This window comes from Myotis myotis, unplaced genomic scaffold (genome assembly GCF_014108235.1).
Source record: "Myotis myotis isolate mMyoMyo1 unplaced genomic scaffold, mMyoMyo1.p scaffold_m19_p_7, whole genome shotgun sequence".
Taxonomy (NCBI): Eukaryota; Metazoa; Chordata; class Mammalia; order Chiroptera; family Vespertilionidae; genus Myotis; species Myotis myotis.
Window position 1 is genome coordinate 15,216,074 of NW_023416379.1, and position 22,265 is coordinate 15,238,338.

Below are 22,265 nucleotides of genomic sequence, written 5' to 3' on the forward strand. Positions count from 1 at the left end.
TTTGCTGTTATGGCATGAGGAACCCTAGTGCAGGGGTTGGTAAACTTACTGTGAAAAGTCAGACAGTATATATTTTTGGATTTGGGGCCTTATGCTCTCTGTTGCAACTATTCAACTCTGCTGTTGTAGCACGGAAGCAGTCATAGCAATATGTTAATGAATAGGAATGGCTGTGTTACAATAAAACTTTATTTACAGAAACTGGTGGCCATTGCATAGGCCATTGTTTGCCAACCTTTGCACTATCCATAGTCAGTTTTAATTTCCTTTTTAAAAAAAACTCAACAAAGGTTGTGACAGTAAAACACACACACACACACACACACACACACACACACACACACTCCTCCTTTGATTTTGTATTGTTTTATACTTGTTCTCCCATCACTGCTCAATTCAGCTTCTTAAGATTGCCATCTTTACTTGCTTTTTGTTCATCTCTTGACCTCCATTTCATTATCAATTCACTATACTCTAGCTTCTATTCCCACCATTCTATTTATCAGGTCTCTCTGATCACCAATTCTCCCCAACTACCAACATCATATGTAAGCAGAGGGATTAAGATGTTCAAGATATTCAGTTGTCAGTTATAAAAACAGCCATGGTCAATAAGAGTCAATAATATTGTAATAACCATGTATGGTGCCAAGTGGGTACTGCACTTATTGGGGTGATCACTTTATAAGATATATATATACAGTGATCACATCACATATATGTGTATGTGATGAAAGAAAAGAAATGGAGTAAGTTAGATTAAATGATTTCTAAAATCTCATCCAGGTCTAAAATTATATATTTACTAGAGGCCCGATGCATGAAATTCGTGCAAGGGGCTTGGCCCTCGCAGCTGCAGTAGTTTGCCTTGGCCCTTGCAGCCCTGGCTTCGTTTGTAAGGTCATCTGGAAGGACGTCCAGATGGTCGTTCGGCTGTCAGGTCTAATTAGCATTACACTTTTATTATTATAGATGTCAAATATTAATTTAAATCTAAATAGTAAATAATTTATTAGGGAGACGACATTTAAATAGGAATCAACCTGAAATGTTTCAGCATTCTTTTTGGCTTTATTGCTCTTTAGTAATGCTCTTTACCAAACTCTAGATAAATATTCTGCTTTGGGGGCATGTTTAAGTCTAAGGACAGATTAACAAAACCTTGTTTTTATGACCAGTGAGTATGTCCAAATATAATATATCTATTTAGTACAGAGCAGATGTTGGCTGTGCTGTAGCTATACACCTTAGCCAGAAAAAACCAACAGGCACTTTACCTTTTAAATTGACTTGAAGATTAATGTCTAAACTTTGTACTATGTATACTGAATAAGCAAACCATTTGGAGGAGGCAAAAAATATCATAAAGATTTTTATAGGATGCTTGAATCAGTTCCAAAATCTTATTGCATTTTTTTAGATGCCATCATTATTCAGCTACATATTTTATGAGTTTTTCTAATCTTAATTAAAATTAAAATGGAAGAAATAGAAATATATAGAATACATTATAACACTTTAAAAGAAATGCTTTTTGATCTGTATGTGAATTTATGTAAACAAATGTTTCTTTTTCTCCTTTTTTTCTACAGGGGTATTCTTATTTAGGGACAGTCTCATTTATCAAATGTACAGCATAAACTTACTTGTTTAAAACAATAATGTAGTGTTATCTAATGTTCAGAAATATATTTGTAGAGATTTAATAAAAATGATGTGAAGTTTAGCATTATCTATGTAGAGCTGAAAATCAGGGAAAGAAATTACAATTAATGCTTGCAAATTGCCCCTTAGTATTCTGAAAGCCATTTAGTAAGCAAAAAGTGCCTCTGACAATTGGAATTAAATTTCTGGAAACTATGTATTTTGTGTTAAGAGAGAAATGCTGTCCAGTAGATAAGAAGTAAAAGCATTGTTCATGTTTGTCTTTAATTTTAAAAGCAATCGTACTCGGCAGAATGATAAGATCATTTTGGGGATGTTCTTTAAGGTCTATTTGTATTGAGGTCTGTGGCTAATGTGGCCTCCTACAAAGATAAGCCCAGTGAAACTTCTATAGAGAAAGGGATTTTTCATCCTCATTTGGCTTTGTATTGTGCTAAGTTTTCTAGTCACCAAATATTTTGTTACATTTCTTGAAGCGGTACTCTAATAAATTACAATGGAATCATTTTAGTTGTTATTCAAGCATCCTTTGACCATTCTGTTCTGACAATCCCTCTGAGACAATTATTTTATCCACTGTCTCAAATGAATGGTGAGGGGTCTTTTGGGTCCTGTCCTTTGATATTCAAATGGATTACAAGTTATGTAGATGAAACTGTTTAAAGGTAATTGTTTGTTTTCACCATAATCAGGTATGAGATACTGGAAGATTTTATAGATATACTAGAGGCCTGATGCACGAAATTTGTGCAAGGGGCTCGGCTGTCACAGCCCTGGCTTTGTCCAGAAGGTCATCTGGAAGGTCGTTTGGCTGTCTGGTCTAATTAGCATATTACGCTTTTATTATTATAGATATAGATTTCAGAGAGGAAGGGAAAGGGAGAGAGAGATAGAAACATCATGATGAGAGGGAATCATTGACTGGCTGCCTCCTGCACACTCCACACTGGGGATCGAGCCTGAAACCGGGCACGTGGCCTGACCACGTATCAAACTGTGACCTCCTGGTTCATAGGCTGACGCTCAACCACCGAGCCACACCGGCTTGGTGAGACCGGAAGATTTTAATCGTAAACCAACAGAAAAATAGAGGAGGTTAATCTGAACCATTACTTTAAAGCCTTTTTTTATATAGAACTTGATATAGCATTGACATCACACCGTGATTATCAAACTATTCAATTATTTATTCGACAAGCATTTACTCAGCACTTAGTTATGCTAAGCACTTCAGTCCCTCAAAGGTATTTAGCCTATAAGGTTGACCTACTAATTGAAACAATTGCTGTGGACGAGTTTAATTCTGGTAACAGCCATAGAAATGAGTTTTGGTTGAAATGCTGTGCTAGGTGCATCTCCTTCAAAGAGCACCGGAAAGGACCTGAGTTCCAGATATCACACATATCCTTTGAAAAGTTGGGGAAGAATGGAATATGAAGAGATATATGGGTTTACTTCACTATTGACCCACATATCTAACTTCCTATAGAATAATAAATATACCACAGGAAACTTAAACTTCATAAATTCCAACTTCGAACCATGACCTACTACTCTCTCCTCCAAACACGTTCCCTGTGTTGGTAAATGATACCTCAGTCCACCTACGGTTCCAACAAGGAGGCTGGCGTCATCCCACAGTGTTCTCCATGCTCTGCTGTCCCTGGGCAGCTGTTCCAGAGGCCTGCTGATGACAGGGCCCCAATGTGTCTGGAGTACTTCCGCTTTTCCACTTGGACTTCGTTCCCTCCTCAGTGTCTAGCTCCATTATAGCCTCCAATACATAATTTTCATTCCGTTTCCTTTTTAAGCTGATGTCTTTCCCCCCGTCTTGCAAGTTTTCACCATGCCATGCTCATTTATCAAGACTCAGCTCAGCTATTGTCTCCCTCTGGAAGCCATTCCTGAGCTCCTTCCAAGACGGGTTCGATGCCCCTAATCTGTACTCTAGCATCCTAGGTCAGCCCTCATCCCTGCACATTGTAATTATTTGCAATACTTTGTAATTATTTACTCATTTGTCTTCTCCAAATACATTGTGAAATTCATTAGGCAGGGACTGTGACTATTGTCTTAGCATTTGTAGCAGGATGCATTGTCTCAAAGATAGTCAACAATAGTTGTCTTTAATGAACAAGTGGAAACTCTACATAAATGGAGCATTCCTTTGCGGAGAAATGCAAAAACTAAACACACTCCCACTGACAACTCATCAAAGACGCTACACATATACAGTGGGGCCTTGACTTACGAGTTTAATTTGTTCTGTGATGGAGCTCATAACTCAGATTACTCGTATGTCAAATCAAATGTGAATGAGTGAGACACGTGATGCTGGGCTGATGTTGTGGCATTCACTGTGACGTTCGCTGAGCCATCTAGCAGTGGGGTATCTGAAGCTGGCTCATAACCCGAATTTTAGCTCGCAACTCAAAGCAAAAAATTGGCTGAGAGACAGCTCATATCTCAAAAAACTCATTAGTCGGGACACTCGTAAGTCAAGGCCCACTGTACTTGAGAAAGGGTTGCAAAAAAGAGTCATTATTCTGTGGCTCTTTACTGAAATATATCAACATAAATCTTCCTCCCTCCCCCCCACTTAGTAGGTTTTTCAAAATTGTGTATGATCACCTTGCTTTGAGATATGTGAAAGTAAAACGTGCAAATTTGTGCATGGGATTTCTCATTAATGTAGATTATGGTTATTTCATTGAAGAAAAGGAGAAAATTATACCATGTTTAAGTGTGACTACTGAGTAGTTTTGTCTGGAATATAAAATTTTTTGAAGAGCATTTTTAATGGACTAGCACCACCTGGTACAGCATGTTTTAATTATTAACATTTACTGAACTATATTACCCTAAATACTCTTCATTACATCCTGATCCTCTAAGGGGTCTTAGAAAAAAAACGACATGAGAAATGAGCCCTCACTATGATGTAAGTGAAATGAGACTTAACCCTTTTTCCAAGGTCAGAGCAGGGAGCAAGAATGGAGAGTTTGTGAGGAGGAGAGCAAAGAAAACTATCTGAACCTTGATGGGTTTGTCTGAGTGGCCAGCATGGCCCCAAAATTATTTCCTATTTTTCTGCATGTTTCTTTTTTACTTTAATATTCTTTTATTGATATCAGAGAGGAAGGGAGAGGGAGAGAGAGACAGAAATATCAATTATGAGAGAGGATTATTGGTCAGCTGCCTCCTAGATGCCCCACACTGGGGATCAAGCCTGCAACTCGGGCATGTGCCCTGACCAGGAGTTGAACCATGACCTCCAGGTTCATAGGTCGATGCTCAACCACTGAGCCATGCCAGCCAGGCTCTTCTGTTTCTTATTGGTCACATCAATCTCAGTACCTGAGTCTGAGAGTATTTTGTTTTAAAACCAGGGATGTGAGATTAGAAGACATGATAGTTAATGTTTTAATATTGTTTTTCTTTTCTACTGCACTCAAACAGTCCCATTTTCCTTTCTAAAGATGTTTTGTCTTTAGAGCTAAATTTGAACAGCATATGAAAGAAAAAGGAAGATTCCTCGTGTTTGTCCAAAAGAGGTATTTAAAATATTTTCTCTGGAATATGATTCAATTACTACATATAAATCTTGCCCTAAGCATCGCAAGTATGAAACACTTCATCACAGTCTTGCAAAATATTTCCATACATAAATATAATTGAGTTGATCCACTAAATTGAAAAAAAAACACAAAAAACACCCCACAAACTGGAGCTAAGAGCATTGTTTTAAAAACTGGATGATATATTGAGTGTTATAACTAATACAAAAGCATAGTTAGTCACCCAGCCGGAGTGGCTCAGTGGTTGAGCATCGACCTATGAACCAGGAAGTCAGGGTTCAATTCCAGGTCAGGGCACATGCCCAGATTGTAGGCTCAATTCCCAGTGGGGGTGCGGGGGTGCAGGAGGCAGCTGATGGATGATTTTTTTCTCATCATTGATGTTTCTATCTCTCTCTCCCTCTCCCTTCCTCTCTGAAATCAATAAAAAATATTTTTAAAAAGCATATCTAATCTAATAAAAGAGAAACATGCAAATTGACCGCACCTCCGCTATGCCCCAAGCCATGCCCACCAGCCAATCAGAGTGACTATATGCAAATTAACCCAACCAAGATAGCAGCTGGAAGCCACGGAGCTGGAACAAGCAGGAGGCTTGGTTGCCCTGGAGATGGAGGAAGCCAAGCTTCCCGCCTGCTCTGGCCAGCTGTGGCCTCCACTCAAGGCAACAAAGTTTCAATTATAGAAGCTAAATAAATCCCAGATACCTGCTTCCAGCTAGCCTCCACTGGGAGCTTGGGTGGCTGGGGTCGTGGCCAGCCTGCAAACAGCCATCAGCCACTCACCCAGGATGGCCACACCGTCATGGGGTGAGGGTCCCTGCTGGGGGGTTTGGCCAGCCTGCAAACAGCCATCAGCCCTTCACCCAGGCTGGCCAGGCACCCCAGCAGGACCCCCGCCCTGATCCGGGACACCCTTCAGGGCAAACCAGCCAGCCCCCACTCATGCACCAGGCCTCTATCTTATATAATAAAAGGGTAATATGCAAATTGACCCTAACAACAGAATGACTGGGAATGACTGGTCATTATGACACACACTGACCACCAGGGGGCAGACACTCAATGCAGGATCTGTCCTCTGGTGGTCAGTGCTCTCCCACAGGGGGAGCTCTGCTCAGCCACAAGCCAGGCTGATGGCTGCCAGCACAGTGGTAGTGGTGGGAGCCTCTCCCACCTCCTCAGCAGCACTAAGGATGTCCAACTGCAGCTTAGGCCTGCTCCCTGCTGGCAAGTGGACATCCCCTGAGGGCTCCTGGGCTGCCAGAGGGATGTCTGACTGACAGCTTAGACCCAATCCCCCAGGGAGCGGGCCTAAGCCAGCAGGTGGTCATCCCCCAAGGGGTCCCAGACTGTGAGAGGGCACAGGCAGGGCTGAGGGACCCCCCCGAGTGCACAAATTTTTGTGCACTGGGCCTCTAGTTTAGTCATAAGAGAAAGAGAAAATGGAGATTGAAAATAAGTTCAAATAATTAATGAAACTAGTTCATTTTAGAATGGCAAAGAAGATATAAAGTAAGAAATATGTTAACATGGGGAAAACTGGAGTTTTGTAAGTTTTGTGATATTCTATCAGATTAACTAACAAAGTAGCCTAGAAATAGAAACCTCTGCATTGACTTCATTACCTCCAGTGGCTACAAAGCTTCCTCCCTTTTCTCTGACTGAGGAGAACTTCCCTAGGACCCCAGAGCATGTGTCTCTCCTTTCAACCAGCTGAGAAAATCTGTACCTGTTATTGATTGATTCCGCAGCTACTAATGGGACTGCACTCGATTGATTGATTGAATTGGCTAAGAAATATTTCATCTCCCAAATCTCTAGAAGATACATTTTTTTTCACAAAACTTTCAAGGCTACAGTACTGAAGTCACCATTAGAAATAAAAAAGGGGCTTTTAGTACAGAAGTGTTTAACATTCAGAGATTAAGCATAAAAAGGGTGTTTTTTTCTCATAAAATAGAAATTACTTTTATTTCCAAAAGCCAAGTAGCCAATGGAGGTCTCTTTCAGATTATAAAAGACTGTACCACATTTTAATTCTGGAAAGTTATCTCCTATACTTATTAGTATACATTACATCTAACATATTAAATATTAATTTTGTGCCCCAAACCATAATAAGCGTTTTAAATTAAATATTTTAACACTTCTAGTTATCCTCATGAGACCAATTTCCCCATTTAACAGATTAGAAAATAGGCTTCCATGTCCATTTGACTATTTAACTAAATTCTTAATTTGTTTATTCAGAAACATTGACTGAGCTCTTACTATGTAGCAGGAACTGTTTCAGGCACAGAAAATACATGAAATAAACCAACAAAGCCAGGCCAGTGTGGCTCAGTGGTTGAGCATCGACCTATAAACCAGAAGGTCATGGTTCGATTCCTGGTCAGGGCACATGCCCAGGTTGTGGGCTTGATCCCCAGTCTGGGGCATACAGGAGGCAGCCGATTAGTGATTCTCATCATTGATGTTTCTATTTCTCATGCCCTCTCCCTTCTTCTCTGAAATAAATAAAATTATATTTTTAAAAAAGAAATAAACCAATAAAAATCCCTGCCCTAAGGAACATAAAGTCTACAACCCTGCTGTGTTATTCATAGCATCTAGATTTATGATCTAAGGATCACATTAGGTTCCCAATTGCAAATAGGTGTAACATATTTTTCTGTTCTCTGCCAGCACTCCATCTCTATTTTTATTATTCTGAGAATAGAATGGCAATAGCATATTTGAGGTTCTATCTTTTGTAGTAAACTATATCCAGAATATGTTGCAAGAGAAAGGTACACTTTATTTAAGGTTACTTTGAAGTCAGAGAGGAAAATTTGTGACATTGTTAAATTTTCACTCACTGTCTTAGGAATCGAATAGAGTCTGTGAGTGATGTCATTGTTATGTTGGAAGAAGTCAGGTCATCCTATCTATGAACTTTGTAACCTGGGGATCCATTTGATCTTTATTTCAGCTTCCTTGCCTGTAACATGGGTAAAATATTGGAACCTAAATACAAGATCATTATGAGCATATAAATTATGTATATATATATATATGTGAGGAAATCCTCTTGGTTCACAGATAAATTGCTCCACCAATGTTATTTTTTATTTTCCAGGATTTGGATTAATAGGTATTCGACAAATGTCCTTGAACTAACATAGTAAAGATCATTGTTATTTTCTCAATTTATTATAAGTGTCTTTGTGGAAACACACCCTCTTAGCATATTACAATGGCACATTCCTGGTAGTTACTCAGTAAACATTAGTCTGTGATAGAAATGGTGATTGACCTGTGCCTCATAGTTATGCATGGCTGTTTGTAGGGATACTTATGAAGTCTTTACCACCATTGCCACTTGCTAGCAATTAATCAATTTTCCATGTCAGCGTAATTTTAATACTTTCTTTAATCCTGAAAAATAATGAACACCTTCTCCCCTAAGAATTTATAGTAGAATTTTCTAGGGATCTTTTTGTTGTTTCTATGGGGGGAAAAATAAAATGAAATTTTGAGATAGCAATGCCTGCATATAAATTTATGTTAGCATAACTTCATTGTTCTAATTGCAACACAATTGAACATTGTTTCCTGTCATTCTCATTTAGATTTTTTAAATATATGTCACTAGTTTTTTAAAAACTCTATTATCTTTGCTCTACTGCTTCCCAAGATCTTTTAAGTAAATGTAAGGTAATTTCTCTGTGTGTTCAGCTGAACACTGCTATTATATTACAAAAGAAAGAATATATCATGGTTGAATAACTTCAAGAAATATCGAGTAAAAAAATGTTTAGCCGTTTTTTTTTACTATCAAACTTCCCAAATGTGTGCACATATGTGATGAACTTCAAGAGCTTTCCCCAAACTTATATAACCTTAAAATCTTTCATGTAGCGATTATATAACTAGTCTTCTATGCAAAACACTTTGCAAAATACAAGTGTAAGAAATACACTTATACATAGGACATTCCTCCCTTTTATAGTAAGAAATAAAAGCTATATTAATAATGCTGCTATTGATTTATACTCATAGTTGAACTATATAAGATTATATAGTTTTTAAAGGAAGGATTTAGTTCAAGATTGATATTATATGAACCACTGGAGAAATATTACTCAAGTCACTAAAGTAACAAATAAGGAGATCTTTTTTAGAAAGGAAATGGTTTGCTCTCGGTGCTAATTAAACAAACTGAAATAATTTAGGTGTTATCATCATAAATCTCTTATCTCTCATGTCTTTAAAATTGAATTAGTGTATGCCTAAGTTTTTAGCACTTTCCCATGTATTTTTGCCCGTTAGAGATACTGTAACACTGTTAACTTGTAAAGACAATTGCTGTTATGTTTCTGTTTGACAGACTAGAAATCATTTTGAAGCATAGTAACCTCCATCTTGTATAAAAACTGCTGTTTGAAATTCTCTGCTATTGTTAGATAGTCCCTTGTTCTGCAAACTCTGTCATTTTTAGACAGCCTCTTATTCTGTAGAATAACTGTTTTAGTTTGAATAATAGAAAAAGATAAAAACTGTCTGACCTTGCAAGCTAGCCATCTAACATAATGGACTAATACTGATAATTCCCATATTCTTATGCCAAATATTTGTTCTTTATGTATCCAAGATTACAAACTGTCTGTAACAATAACTCACAAGAGCCTTTTGTAAAATCTGCAGACAAAGAAGCTCAAAAGGTATAAATACGAAAAACTTCCTGTATGTGTTTGCTCAGAGATTTGGAAGAGACACCTCCCTCTGGGCCGCGAGCAATAAACGATTCCTAATTAATTGGCTCACTAAGGCGTCTTGTATCTCACTCACTGATTTATGACACAATTTGACCTACAGTTTCATGAGGAGGCCAAGAACTGAGGAATGACACATCTCCCTCTCTTTTTACTCTGCCAAGCTGTTTTCCTAACTAAATGCATTTTCTTTTCCCTTTCAGACAAGATTTAAAATAGTCTTCAGTGTTTATGATGTATATAAGGTTTATTTTCTGGCCCCAATTCCTGAGCTCCAATCAAATACCTCAAACTATAGTAAACATAAAAGTAAATGGGTCTTCCAACCATGAGGCTTCATTAAACTGCTCATAAGATCATCGATGACTCCATATTATACATCCCAATGAATACTTTTCAGTCTTAATCTTTCTGTAAATTTATGCTCAATTTGACACTTTAAACAGCGTCCTCCTCCTTGATATTCTTTTCTTCCTAGTTTCTCTAACTCTAAAAGAACCCCGCCCCCCTTTTTTAGTTTCTGTTTTTGTTTGTTCTTTTTCTGCTTGCTTCTTAATTCCTTCAGGGTCTTCTCCTCTACTCACTCCTTCAACATTAGTGTTCTTGGTTTGCTTCCTCAGTTCTTGGCTTTCTCCTTCATCACACTCCCCTTGGCAGATGTCAATGACTCTCATGTTTAAGCCAGCACACCTTTGCTGGGAACTTCCAAATCTGCTACTGTTTTTTCTCTGGGTGCCTGATAAACATACCTAAATGCATAACCTACAGGTACTTCTAATCCCAAATATCTTTCCCCCATCCCACCCTAACTAGATTATAAACTCTAAGTGGGCTGGAACTTGACTGTGTTCACCAACGTGTTTTGTACTCAGCATATAATAACTGCTCAACAAAAATATGTATTCAATATATAAAAATTTACATAATAGATATACATTTCTTTTTCTAAATGCCACCTTTTTTGAAATTCCAATCCTAATCTATGACACTACTATCCACATACTTACTATTCCAAGACAGAAACCTGGGAGTTATCTGAATTTTTATCATCCTCCCCCAAAATTATGGCAATTTTGCTCCTTAAATACTTCTTTAACAGCTCTCTTCCTTTTCTTCCTACTAATGTTCTATAAAGATCTACTAACTAGAGTTTCAGTGCAATAGTCTCATCCTCCAGAAAACTGATTTCCTGAAGCTATTAGCATCCTTTTCATTTTCAATATCGGTGATTAGCCAAAATGAACAACGTATAATTCTAATGGAAGCTGTTATTTCATTTTGCTTAACGACTTTCAGTTGTTCCCAATTTCCTTTAGGAAAAGGACACAACCCTTACTCAGGAAGCCATGGGTCTCTGTTGCTGTTGCCCTCCAGCCTCACCTACTCCAATCCTCCGCTCATGCTCACACCTTATGCTGCAGTGGCGGTGAAATCCTTGTAGCCTACCAGTGCTCCCCCTGATTTCCCCCTCCAGCTGGGGCTAGTTCTCTCTCTCTCTCTCCAGATGCCCCACCTGGACTTTCTTCATCTGGCTAACCTTTACCCATTCTCTAAGACTACTCCTGTAACTTCCTTGGCATTTTTTTCTCTGAACCAAAAAGCCTGTAGAAATATAACTTTCCTCTGTGTTTGCAAACCACATTCTGTACAACTTTTCTTTTTTGTTGACTAATTCCTTAGCTATTTACTTAATGATATCCACCTTGATACAACGTATTTCTTGAGAGTTTAAGTTCATTATCCTTATACCCCTAAAATCCAATAGAAAGCAATCATTCAAAAACATGTGTCCACTTAATTAACCAAGTTTGTGGTAAGAGAGTAGCTTGATATTTTTCTTTCCTGAAGATAAGGGCTATAGTAGATGTCTGTGAGTTCTATAGTAGTAGTTCTCAAGTTTTAGTGAGCATATTAATAACTGTGATGTTGCCCAGCCGGTCTGGCTCAGGGGTTGAGAGTTCCTATGAACCAGGAGGTCATAGTTCGATTCCCTGTGAGGGCACATATCTGAGTTGTGCTCGATCACCAGTAGGGGGCGTGCAGGAGATATAATATAATATAGGAGTTTAGGCACAAATACAGACACCATATGATACGCTAGAGGAAAAGATCTGCAAAGAGACCACGGCAGGAGAACTCATGGTGTGTGTTTATAATTAAAGAAGAGTAGTTGAAAAAGTAAGTTGCCAAGATTGGAGGCAAGGTAAATAGCTAAGATGTTTTTGTTGTGTACCTACAGTAAAAGGAAAATACTATTAGAAAGACACTGAATAGACAATAAATGCATAGAACTGATGATCTTATTAAAATGTTTATAAAGGGAAGGAGTAATGGTAGAAGATTAGACAATGGGAACCATCTGAAGAAATATGTCAGGGACAGTGAACCTACCACTGTTCCTTATAGACACACATTTAGAAAAAATTACTTTGCAAGAAGCAAGGTAGGTGATTAGGTCATGAGTTCGTATATTTATTCAGGCAAGAGATAATGAGAACTAGAACTGGGATCTTACCAGGAGAGAACAAATTTGGGAAACACATACTAGGCACCTACTTGGCTCCTGGGTTGTGAAAGAGAAGGAAAAGCTGTGAATGACTCAGAAGTTTAAGTCAATGTAACTGAATGGTGAGTCATGAATTCTATTTTTTGAGATGAGGAACAAAAGAAAAAGACAAGGGAAGAGATGTTGAGTTCAATTTTAAACAAAGTGAGGTGTTGGCATTTAACCTTGTGAAGATGTTGAGTAGGCAGTTAGAAAGGCAGGTATAGAACTCTGAAGAGTTTATTTATAATTATTAATTTTTTATAAATAAAAAATTATTGCTTATTACTTACTATGCCTATTTTTGTTTGTAATTATGGTACTGTTTATAATTAAAGTCATTTGCTTCCCAAAAAGAGCACTTAGCTATTCTCCAATTACTTAATGAAATGTATATCCTACTTGTCATCATTTTCTTTGGGGGTTGGGGGTGTAAAAACACACACAAAGGAATTTAGTGGCTAATATGCTATGTCAAAAATAAATAATTATTGTTATGTTGCTCCAGTATTTAAAAACATAGTCATCTTTAGTTGTTTTATTTTTAGCAGTGTGGATTTACATGATTTAGTTTTTACCAAAAAAAAAAAAAAAAAGAATTTTAATTTTGAGAAATACGAGATGGTGAATGTGGTCAAATATGGACTAAAGGTCAGCATAATATGAGCCAAAAAAAAGCATCCCCGGAATCTGGCAACAAACATACTAGTGGTCACCTTTGCAGAAAAGAATTTAGGGGAAAAGACCACTCAGCAGGAGCCTCCTATTACACCACTCAGCTTTAATTTAATCTACCCTCTCATTATGCCTTTAAAGCTCAGGGGAAATTTTTTCTTCATCATAATTAAGCTAATTCCCTCCATCTATAATGTGTATCCCAACACTCATATTTGGGGCAGCTCTCTCCTAATTAATATCTCCCTCTGGATTCCTTGCTCCCCCTCTCCCTGGACAACTCTGCCCTATCACAACCAGGAAAGCAGCAAACATCTCTCATTGGTTCTACTTGCTGGGATATAATATGTTGCCTTCCTTTAACAACAAGCTCCTGAAAAAATTAGTTTCTGCTGATTATGAGTAAACTCTCTTGTTAATTTCTATAAACTGGTTTCTACTTCCTCCACTCTACTGGAAATGCTCCCCTAAAGGGCACAGAAAAACAGATTTTTGTCAAATATAATGGGTTTTTCTCGGTCACCATGTCTCTTGGCCTTTCTGAGACATTGCTACTGCTGACTTTTCCACTTTTTCTCCAAAGCGTTCTGCTTTGGGATGCTGATACACTGTACTTCCTGATCTTCCAGGTGACACACTTTCCTTCTCCTCACCGGTTCTTTAACTTTCCCAAGAAGCTGCCCTTCATTTCCTTCTCTTCCCTTCCATGTTTCTTTTTCTTTAAAAAACAAAACAAAAAACAAACCTGCTTTTTTTGTTTTGTCCTTGGTTTCTATCCCAAACCTCTAAACTCATAGATATAAAACCTCGTCTGAGTATTCCAAGGGAGTGTTCTTCATTTCCAAGGTGTCTCTAGAATAGCTCTATGTGGATGCCCCATTAGCATCCACGCCACCGGTGCTCCCTTTGCAAGTTCTACATTTGATCCCCCGCTCCATTCTCTCATGCTTGAGACCTTGGAGTTGTGTCAATTTAATGCGATCAATGTCTATTCTTTTCCTGTGAAACAGGGTGACAATTACTAGAGCAGTAATAGCACAGTACAGAGAGGATGATGGTGCTTTTAAAACATACATTTATATTACTGAAAGAAGATATAACAAATTGATAATAGCATTTTTTATGACTTGCTAGGCTTTGTCATTGTTAAACACTCAATTCCTAATAATCCCACATTGAATATTAGTTATGACTATGAATAATCTTGAAAGTAAACAGAATTCACTTCCTCATTGTTTCCGCATTTACTGAATTGAACCAAATGGCAGGTATCAACTCTATTTCTTGTAACAACCCCACCTGATGAATATGATGATCTTCATTCAATAAATAAGAAACCTGAAGTTCAGAAATGTTAGTAATTTAAGGAAAGTCACATTCCTACATATAGCAAGGGGAGTCAAATGAATGTCTTTCTAGTCTAAAGCTAGCACTGCTTCCATCACTCTTTATAATGATCTCCCTGACTGAGTTGCTCTTATATATTCCTTAAATCCTTCATCTCCTTGAAGTTTTCACTGATTGCCACAGACTATAGAAATGGCTCCTCTCTAGAGTTCTAATATAATGGATTATCTTGCAGACATCTTTTAGTAGTTTATGTCTATGTCCTTGATTATACTCTCTTGGTTGGAAACAATCCCTTATAACTTGTTTGTAAATTTTGTAATACTAAGCACAATTCTAGACATATAGCAGTGATATTAGCATAATATATGTTTTCAATAAATTGTTGATTGATTATATCTTGTAATAAAATATTTTATTAATGCTGACTTTTCGCTGAGGAAGTTAAAGATAATTATAATCTCAAAATATACATAAATATTTAATGTAAACTAATAGTAGGAAATTTACAGCACATGTATCACTTTTTCCATTGTATACCAGCAGTAAAATAAAGCATACACAATGATATGCTTGCTGTAAGGAGCAACATAACACACTTTTTATCTGATCAGCAAACTTTTACTGAGCTCAGTAAGACTGCCAAGGATGGAGCAAGTTTTTCTGTAGTTTTCCCATTTCTGCAGATATATCTAAAGCTCAATTATAACTTTTGATGTAAAGCCTCAATATGTCATTTTATCTCTATCATGCATTATTTTACAGTTTAAAATTGCTGATTTTCCCATTTAGTTTTCATAAAATGCATGCTTTCAGATGATGTAAAGTCATTTAAAATGATTATTTACTAAAATAAAAAACACACAAACAATTTCCTTTGGTAAGTTGGCAGTACCTTGAAGAGAAGTGATGGTAATAATCTGGGTTAATATTTAACATATATATGGAAAGGTGAAATAAGAATCACTTAAATATAGGTTAAAATTTGCGGAAATGAGTATATGCAAATATTTTAAGACCAATATTAAGAATATCTACATGTATGTAATATCACTTTTACTGTATAGGAAGATAGAGATATAACTTTCTCTTACATATATAGATATAGACACATAAGTATCTTTATCCTATATAATAAAAGACCAATGACCATAATGATGTAACGACTGGAATGACTGATCGACCAGTCACCATGAGGTGCATTGACCACCTCTCGGTCCCTCCCCCCAGTCCACAGGCTCCGATTGCTGGATGGCCAACCAGGAACCACAGGGGGACCTGGGGTGGGTGGCGGCGGGGCAGAACTGGGGACTGGCGAGCGGGTGGATGATGGCCCTGATCGCAGGCTGGGCCTAGGGACCCTACCCGTGCATGATTTCATGTGCTGGGCCTCTAGTAAAGATATAAAATATTTGGAATAGGGTTAACCCTAGAAAGATTTCAATTAATTAAACATTTTCATAATATTTTTAGTCTTCTTTTTCTGCATTTTCCTATTTTTATGATGTTTCTTCTTCTAACTTTTAACACCTGTCTTCAGAGTACCCAGCTAATCTCTTTGACTTCCTCACAAAGCCTGTTTTTAGAAAATTGTTTAAAAAGTATTCCAATTATCAAAGGAATGAACAATAGGCAAGTTATTACCTTTCCAAAAAATCTGCATACTTAATTAATGGAAAAGAAATGGTTGAATCTTTTAGGTTAAACAATGGGAAACTACTGTTTTTGTGGTAAAAAACAGTTGAATACAGGGGTTTGATCAATTCTAAGTTTTAGGCATTTGCCATGATCTGGCTAGAGCCTCTGAAATTTACATTATCCCCAGTAGATAAATAAAGAACAGCATATGCTAAAAGTACCAGCACATTGATAAACTTACCCACAATCTATCAGCAGAAAACAGCATATATTTTAATTTTAGCCTACATGGCAGCTTATTGCTGATTAAATTTAAAATATATACAAGGGTACACCAGTATTTTTTCAATGTTTAAGGCTTATCAAAGCTTTACCCAGCCCTGATTATAAAACCAGCCTTGTTCCTAACCTTGTAAAGCTTACAAAGTGTCCTTACCTGCTTTTGATGGCTTTTCATCTTTTTTAGTTTCAGGTTCTAGGATAAAATATAACATACATACACACATACAAATAAACAAGGAAAAAATAAGCATTCTATAAAAATAGTACTAAGTAGTTTAATAAGTAGATTTCACAGATTTTTCTCATCTGTCCTAAATTTCAATTACATAGTTCCATCAATATAGAATGGAACATGAATTATTAGTAAATTATAAAGTAACTTAAGCAAAAGAGCTTTGATTTTAAAGTAGAGTTTCCCAAAAGTTTCAGACTAATCAAGTAATTTGGCATCTTGTCTTTAATAAGAGTCTGTTCCTTATGATGCATAAGTTATCTAAGTATTTCAATTAAGAAAACTAATAGGAACTACGCAGGAAAAAAGCGTAACTTTTCTTAATTTGATCATTTTTCTATTTTCAGCTGCACGCACTCAATTCATGGAGCTCCACCTGGCGGTTTATTTTATAATTTTAAACTGATATAATTGTTTCTATTAATATTTCTGTTATTATTAATTTTATAAAATAAATTAAATTGGCTTACATTGAATATGATGATATAAATATCAATAAAATGAAGTACTTTTATTGTTCTAAGAATGATTTTTATCTAGAAATTCTGCATTTTAACTTAATTTCAGTATAGGTTAAGTGCATACTTTTATAATATATCCAGATAATGCTCATGACTCCATCCCAACCACTGTGATAGCTGACTACATTTCCATGTTTTCTAATCCTTCCTCTTATTTCACAACTTGCCTGTGCCTTATAATTCTATTTTGACAAAAAAATGTTTTGATTAATGGAAGGGTTCTGGCACGTTATAATAGTTCTCCCCTTCAAATAGCAGAAAAACTGACCTCATGGTTGGGATATTTATTGAGTATAACCGTGTGTCAGGGATTTGGGTTTTAGCCGAATAGAGTCTCATTTTCTGGAGTTACAAAAAAAACCCCCACAACTCTGTAATTAGTTTAACTGCAGAATTTTATGTAATAGAGAATTACATAGCCATTCATACCCTACTTCCTTTAATACTTCAATGTGCACCCTGCAGAAGTGGCATTAGTGCTATTATTGCACTTCAATACTCCCTGGCACATATACCTCTTTTGTTTATATTGTATTATTTTATTTATCTTTTAAAATATATTTTCATTGATTTCAGAGAGGAAGGGAGAGGGAAAGAGAGTAGAAACATCAATGATGAGAGAGAATCATTGATCGGGTGCCTCCTGCACGCCCCACACTGGGGATCGAGCCCGCAGCCTGTGCATGTGCCCTGACATTTCATATGCAGAACTGACTTTTCTGCGCTGTTGACTTTTATCTGAAAAGTAAATTGCTGATGAGCCTCGGGAGGGTGCTTCATTAATGATAGTTCAATGTCATCAACACTCTGTTATCAAATACAACAGGCCGGCCCAAACTTCAGCATGCTTGTGCTTGAGTCAGAGAGGACTATTTAATATCCCTTCCCTTTTTAAACCGTGCCCATGTGTTTTTAAAACTTCATGCATTCTCTATGCTCCCCTTTTTCCTACTTGAGTTTCTAAATCAGTCTCATCTTTATTTATAAATTGAGGGATCCTTCCATGCATACTAAAGGAACAGGCTGATGGTGTTTTTATGTAATTAAGCAACCTCATCCAAATTAAAGAGGTGTGTTGTTTGTTTCTTTGTTTTTGCACTGCAGTTGGAGAAAAGCAGACACAAACCAACCCAACAAAATAGCCCTCAGTTCAAATTTTATTTCCTTTATTTTTTAAGCTAGATGTTCTAATGTGAGCCATTTGAAACTCTAAATTTCAATTTTCCACTTTATGACATGGGAAAAATGATGACTATCTAGTGTAGCTGTGGTTAATATTAGATTAAATAATTTCACAAGTAATTTCTGAACATTCATGTACTGATATATAAATAATCGATAGCCACTTATTGCATAAAAACCCGGCATGCCTGGTCGAAGGCAGTGTGGGGGGCTGCATCGCATTCCTCTTTCCCAGCTCTTTTTCCAAGTCCTGGGAGATTTGGGAAAATAGGGTTTTGTCTTGTTTACCTTTGGAGTCTTAGTACCTAAAATATCCACAGAATATCATGCCAACACTTAAACTCGTTATTGACACAAAACAATTTAAATTGTGGTTTCAAAATGCCAGGAAAATTAAATTTATAAGCTTTATGTTTAGGTGGTTTAGACCAAAACACCAGGTGAAATCCCTGTTCCATTAAGAGTAAAAGCTTACGCAGATGGAAAAGTGCATTAGAACTTACCCACCAGACATTCGACATTGCTGTACATCATCTTCAGATTTTTATATTTATTGGTGGGGCTATCAATATAACTTCAGATACAAATATCCAGAGTAGCTAGGTGAATTAACTAGTTTGTAGCCGGTTATTTTAAAGCGGAACCTAGAGTCTCTAGCTTCTGAGCTCAGTGCTTTTTCCATAACACATGTGCACATGAGCAAACACTCCCCACACGTGTGTTCTGTGTCTGCGTCTGTCTCTTTCTCTTCCCCTCTGATTCCCATTAGATCAACAAGGAAAAATAATTATGCTCTAGGTCTAGAAGCTTCTATAGCTGTAGTTCTAAAATGCCTTTGGTTTGTAATGCAAGAGCTTCATTTGTGACTTGGTGCTTTATGCCTACGTCCTGATTCTGCTTGGCGAGATTCCCGAAGGAGTTTGAGGCTCCCAAAGAAAGTCTGCTGAGTGGACAATAAAAACACCCAATGAGCCAGAGGGCATTCTCTCTTTGCAGCACAGAATAAATGCAGACATACATTTTCCCTGCCCCGTTCTGCCAACATTTTATTTTCGTGATCCTTTGTCTTTTGCATATGCTAAACACAAGGTACCATGGATCTGATAGTGTCACTCGCTTCTACCTACTCTTTCTTTTATCAATCGCTATGTGTGTCTCATTATCCTCCCCTTCCCTGAAGCACCCAACGCGAAGAGCACCCATTGAAATAAGTAAGAAATAATTGGAGGAGGCTGAACATATTCTAGGTCGCACAAAGAATTGTCAGTCAGAACAAGGTCCTGTGATGTTGTTGGAAGACGGCAAGAGAGCTGGTTGGACATATTTCAGGTAATGAGCCAGTTGCCTTTAAACCATTCAACGGGTTCAGAAAGCTGTGCGAAAATCATTTGCCAAGGTTAGTAAGCACACTTTCTTTGTTTTTTCTCCTTATCAAGGGAGAGGCACTCTTTAACCAGATTCTTACTCCTTTCCCTGCATTCATTCATTTTCTTTAACTTGAAGTGAAAATAATCAATTAAATTAATAAAGGATCATAGGTTTAAGTAAAGATAATCCTACATCTGGTTCAAAGATGTAAAAATAATAGATGACTTTATATGACAAATAATACATTTACATTTTTTAAATGAATAGGAACAATAGAAAGGCTTTTTTTTTTTTTAAACAACATTTTTAAAAAAAATTCCCTGCAAGAAGGGAAGCACATGAGAACAGCTGCACAAGGTAGCTTGGAGTGACAAGGAAAGTGAACATCCAGGGAGCCCGTGACTCATTTTCTCACTCTATTCTGTCTTTTTTAAATGAGAGCTTAAATGGAAAGGATACCAAGGAAGGAAGATTGGGGCTTTGTATTTATCACCCTCCATATATTTCAAATACATGTAGTTGTGCATATATTATCATTGTACATTTTTTTTTGAGAAAGGAAATAAAAATCCTCAATGCTTAGGTACATTATTTTTGTAAAGCTAGTAATTATAGAAAAAATTCTGGCAAGCTTAACTACTTTTCTTACCAACACACAACCCCTTTTTATACTGTCAACTTTGCATTTTGGCATGATGGACACACAAAAAAAGTTTTAGGCTATAAGTTGCTGCTTAGAATGAAAGTGCTGCTGTTACTGATATAATTTTCACTTAAACAATTCTTTCAGGAAATAAGTAACCATGGATTTGTAAAGGCACGTACAAACATTGTATGCTTTTGAATACTAATCTTTCTCATCGACAAATTATCTGTAACTTTCCTTCATTCCTACCCAATATAATAAAATTATTATGAAAAAAAATCATTTGATGTTAGGGTAAGTTTTGTTAATATATTCCAGTCCTAAAGAAAAAAGGAAAATAAGATTACTTTTGGGTACTTTTAAATCTGATACTAAGTATCTAATCAAGCATAGAAACCTTGGATAATCATTTCATCTTTGTGCATCAATTTCTTCATTGTTAACATGATAGTCACAATATTTTCTCCTTAAAACACCTCAAAGCAGAATTAAATCATGTCAAATAATTAGAAACAGGGCACACACAAAAAAACTCCAGAAAAATTATACAAAATTAAAAAAAAAACTAATGTTGATTCTTAAATCAAGTATTCTAGATAAAGTATTATATTTTAAAAACAATGTTGTGGCAAATCTGAATATTTCTTAGAGGATGGCAATGTCATAAGCAAAGATGGTATATGTGATTTTCCTTGTTATTAGGAAAATGTAAAATATTCAGAATGGTGAATAAATATATATAAATTAATTGGATTTGATTATGAGAATTCTCAGTTACAAAAGACAAAATAAATCTCTGTAATATTAGTTTAGAAAATTAGAACACCACAGAACATTAAAACTGAAATGTTTTAGAAACCAAAACCTGATGGTGTTCATGTCAACCATTGGACACCAGAATATTTGCAATCAGTAGTTATAGCAGCATAGGAACATTGGTTAAGTTCAGACATCAATTTTTCTCATACGATTTAGAATTTGGGGTTATATTTTAACCTGTGGGTTGTATTACCATGGCTGTTGCTTTTTCTTTTCATGCTTTCTTTTCTTCGAATTATGATTGTGTTGTTCCTTTACTTGATTGACCCCCTTCTCCCTCTTGACCTCTAGTCCAGTTTTTACTTTGGTCACTCAACATGTCTCCCCAGTGTAAGGGGGGCTCTTCCTGAACAAGTCACCCACCCAGCAGGGACTTCTCTCAGGTCCCCGATGAGCAGTTGAGCCTATTTGCTCCAATTCTCCTTGTGTATGCAGTTTCCCAGTTCTCTGTAGCCCAGAGAATTGCCGGCAGTTACTCTTTTTTAGTGTCTTTTCTTGAATGGGAGCTCCACTTCAGTGCGTGATTGATTGCATTGAGACTTGCTTACAATCTCTGCTTATTGGAATGTGCGTTATTGTCTTAACTAAACTCCTCATAAGCTCTGCTGCTTAAATACTTAAAGCCCAGCATCCATGCAGCTTTATTCCGGCTAATTGCTTCCTGTTTTTCATACACACACACACACACACATATGTATGTTCTCTTTGTTTGCACAGCCTATGTCTTTTTAACGTACCCATCTATATTTTTTCTTTCATTCTAAGGATTTGGAGAAAAGATGAGGCATCAAAGCATGAATATATAGTTCTATTTTTCCTGCAAAATGAGACTGTGGAAAGCCATTTCTTTCCCTACCACATCATTACTGAATGAGACTTTTTGGTCATGGGACCTGACTAAAATTTTTTATTTTAACTCCATATGAGATTTTAGTGTATAACCAGATTTAAGAACATAAATTGGAATATGTGTCTACTTTTATTCAATGCACTATAGATATTTGAACCCAC

General features: G+C 36.7%; 1 protein-coding gene across 1 annotated transcript in view; it reads right to left on the reverse strand.

Annotated features, from left to right (window-relative positions):
- The window catches only part of LOC118660155 (triadin-like), a 90,155-nt gene that overhangs the window by 30,396 nt on the left and 37,494 nt on the right, over positions 1-22,265 (reverse strand). The window contains exon 9 of the mRNA XM_036317275.1: positions 16,641-16,679. Within this exon, the coding sequence (XP_036173168.1) occupies positions 16,641-16,679 (39 nt within the window). The remainder of the gene's footprint in view (positions 1-16,640; positions 16,680-22,265) is intronic.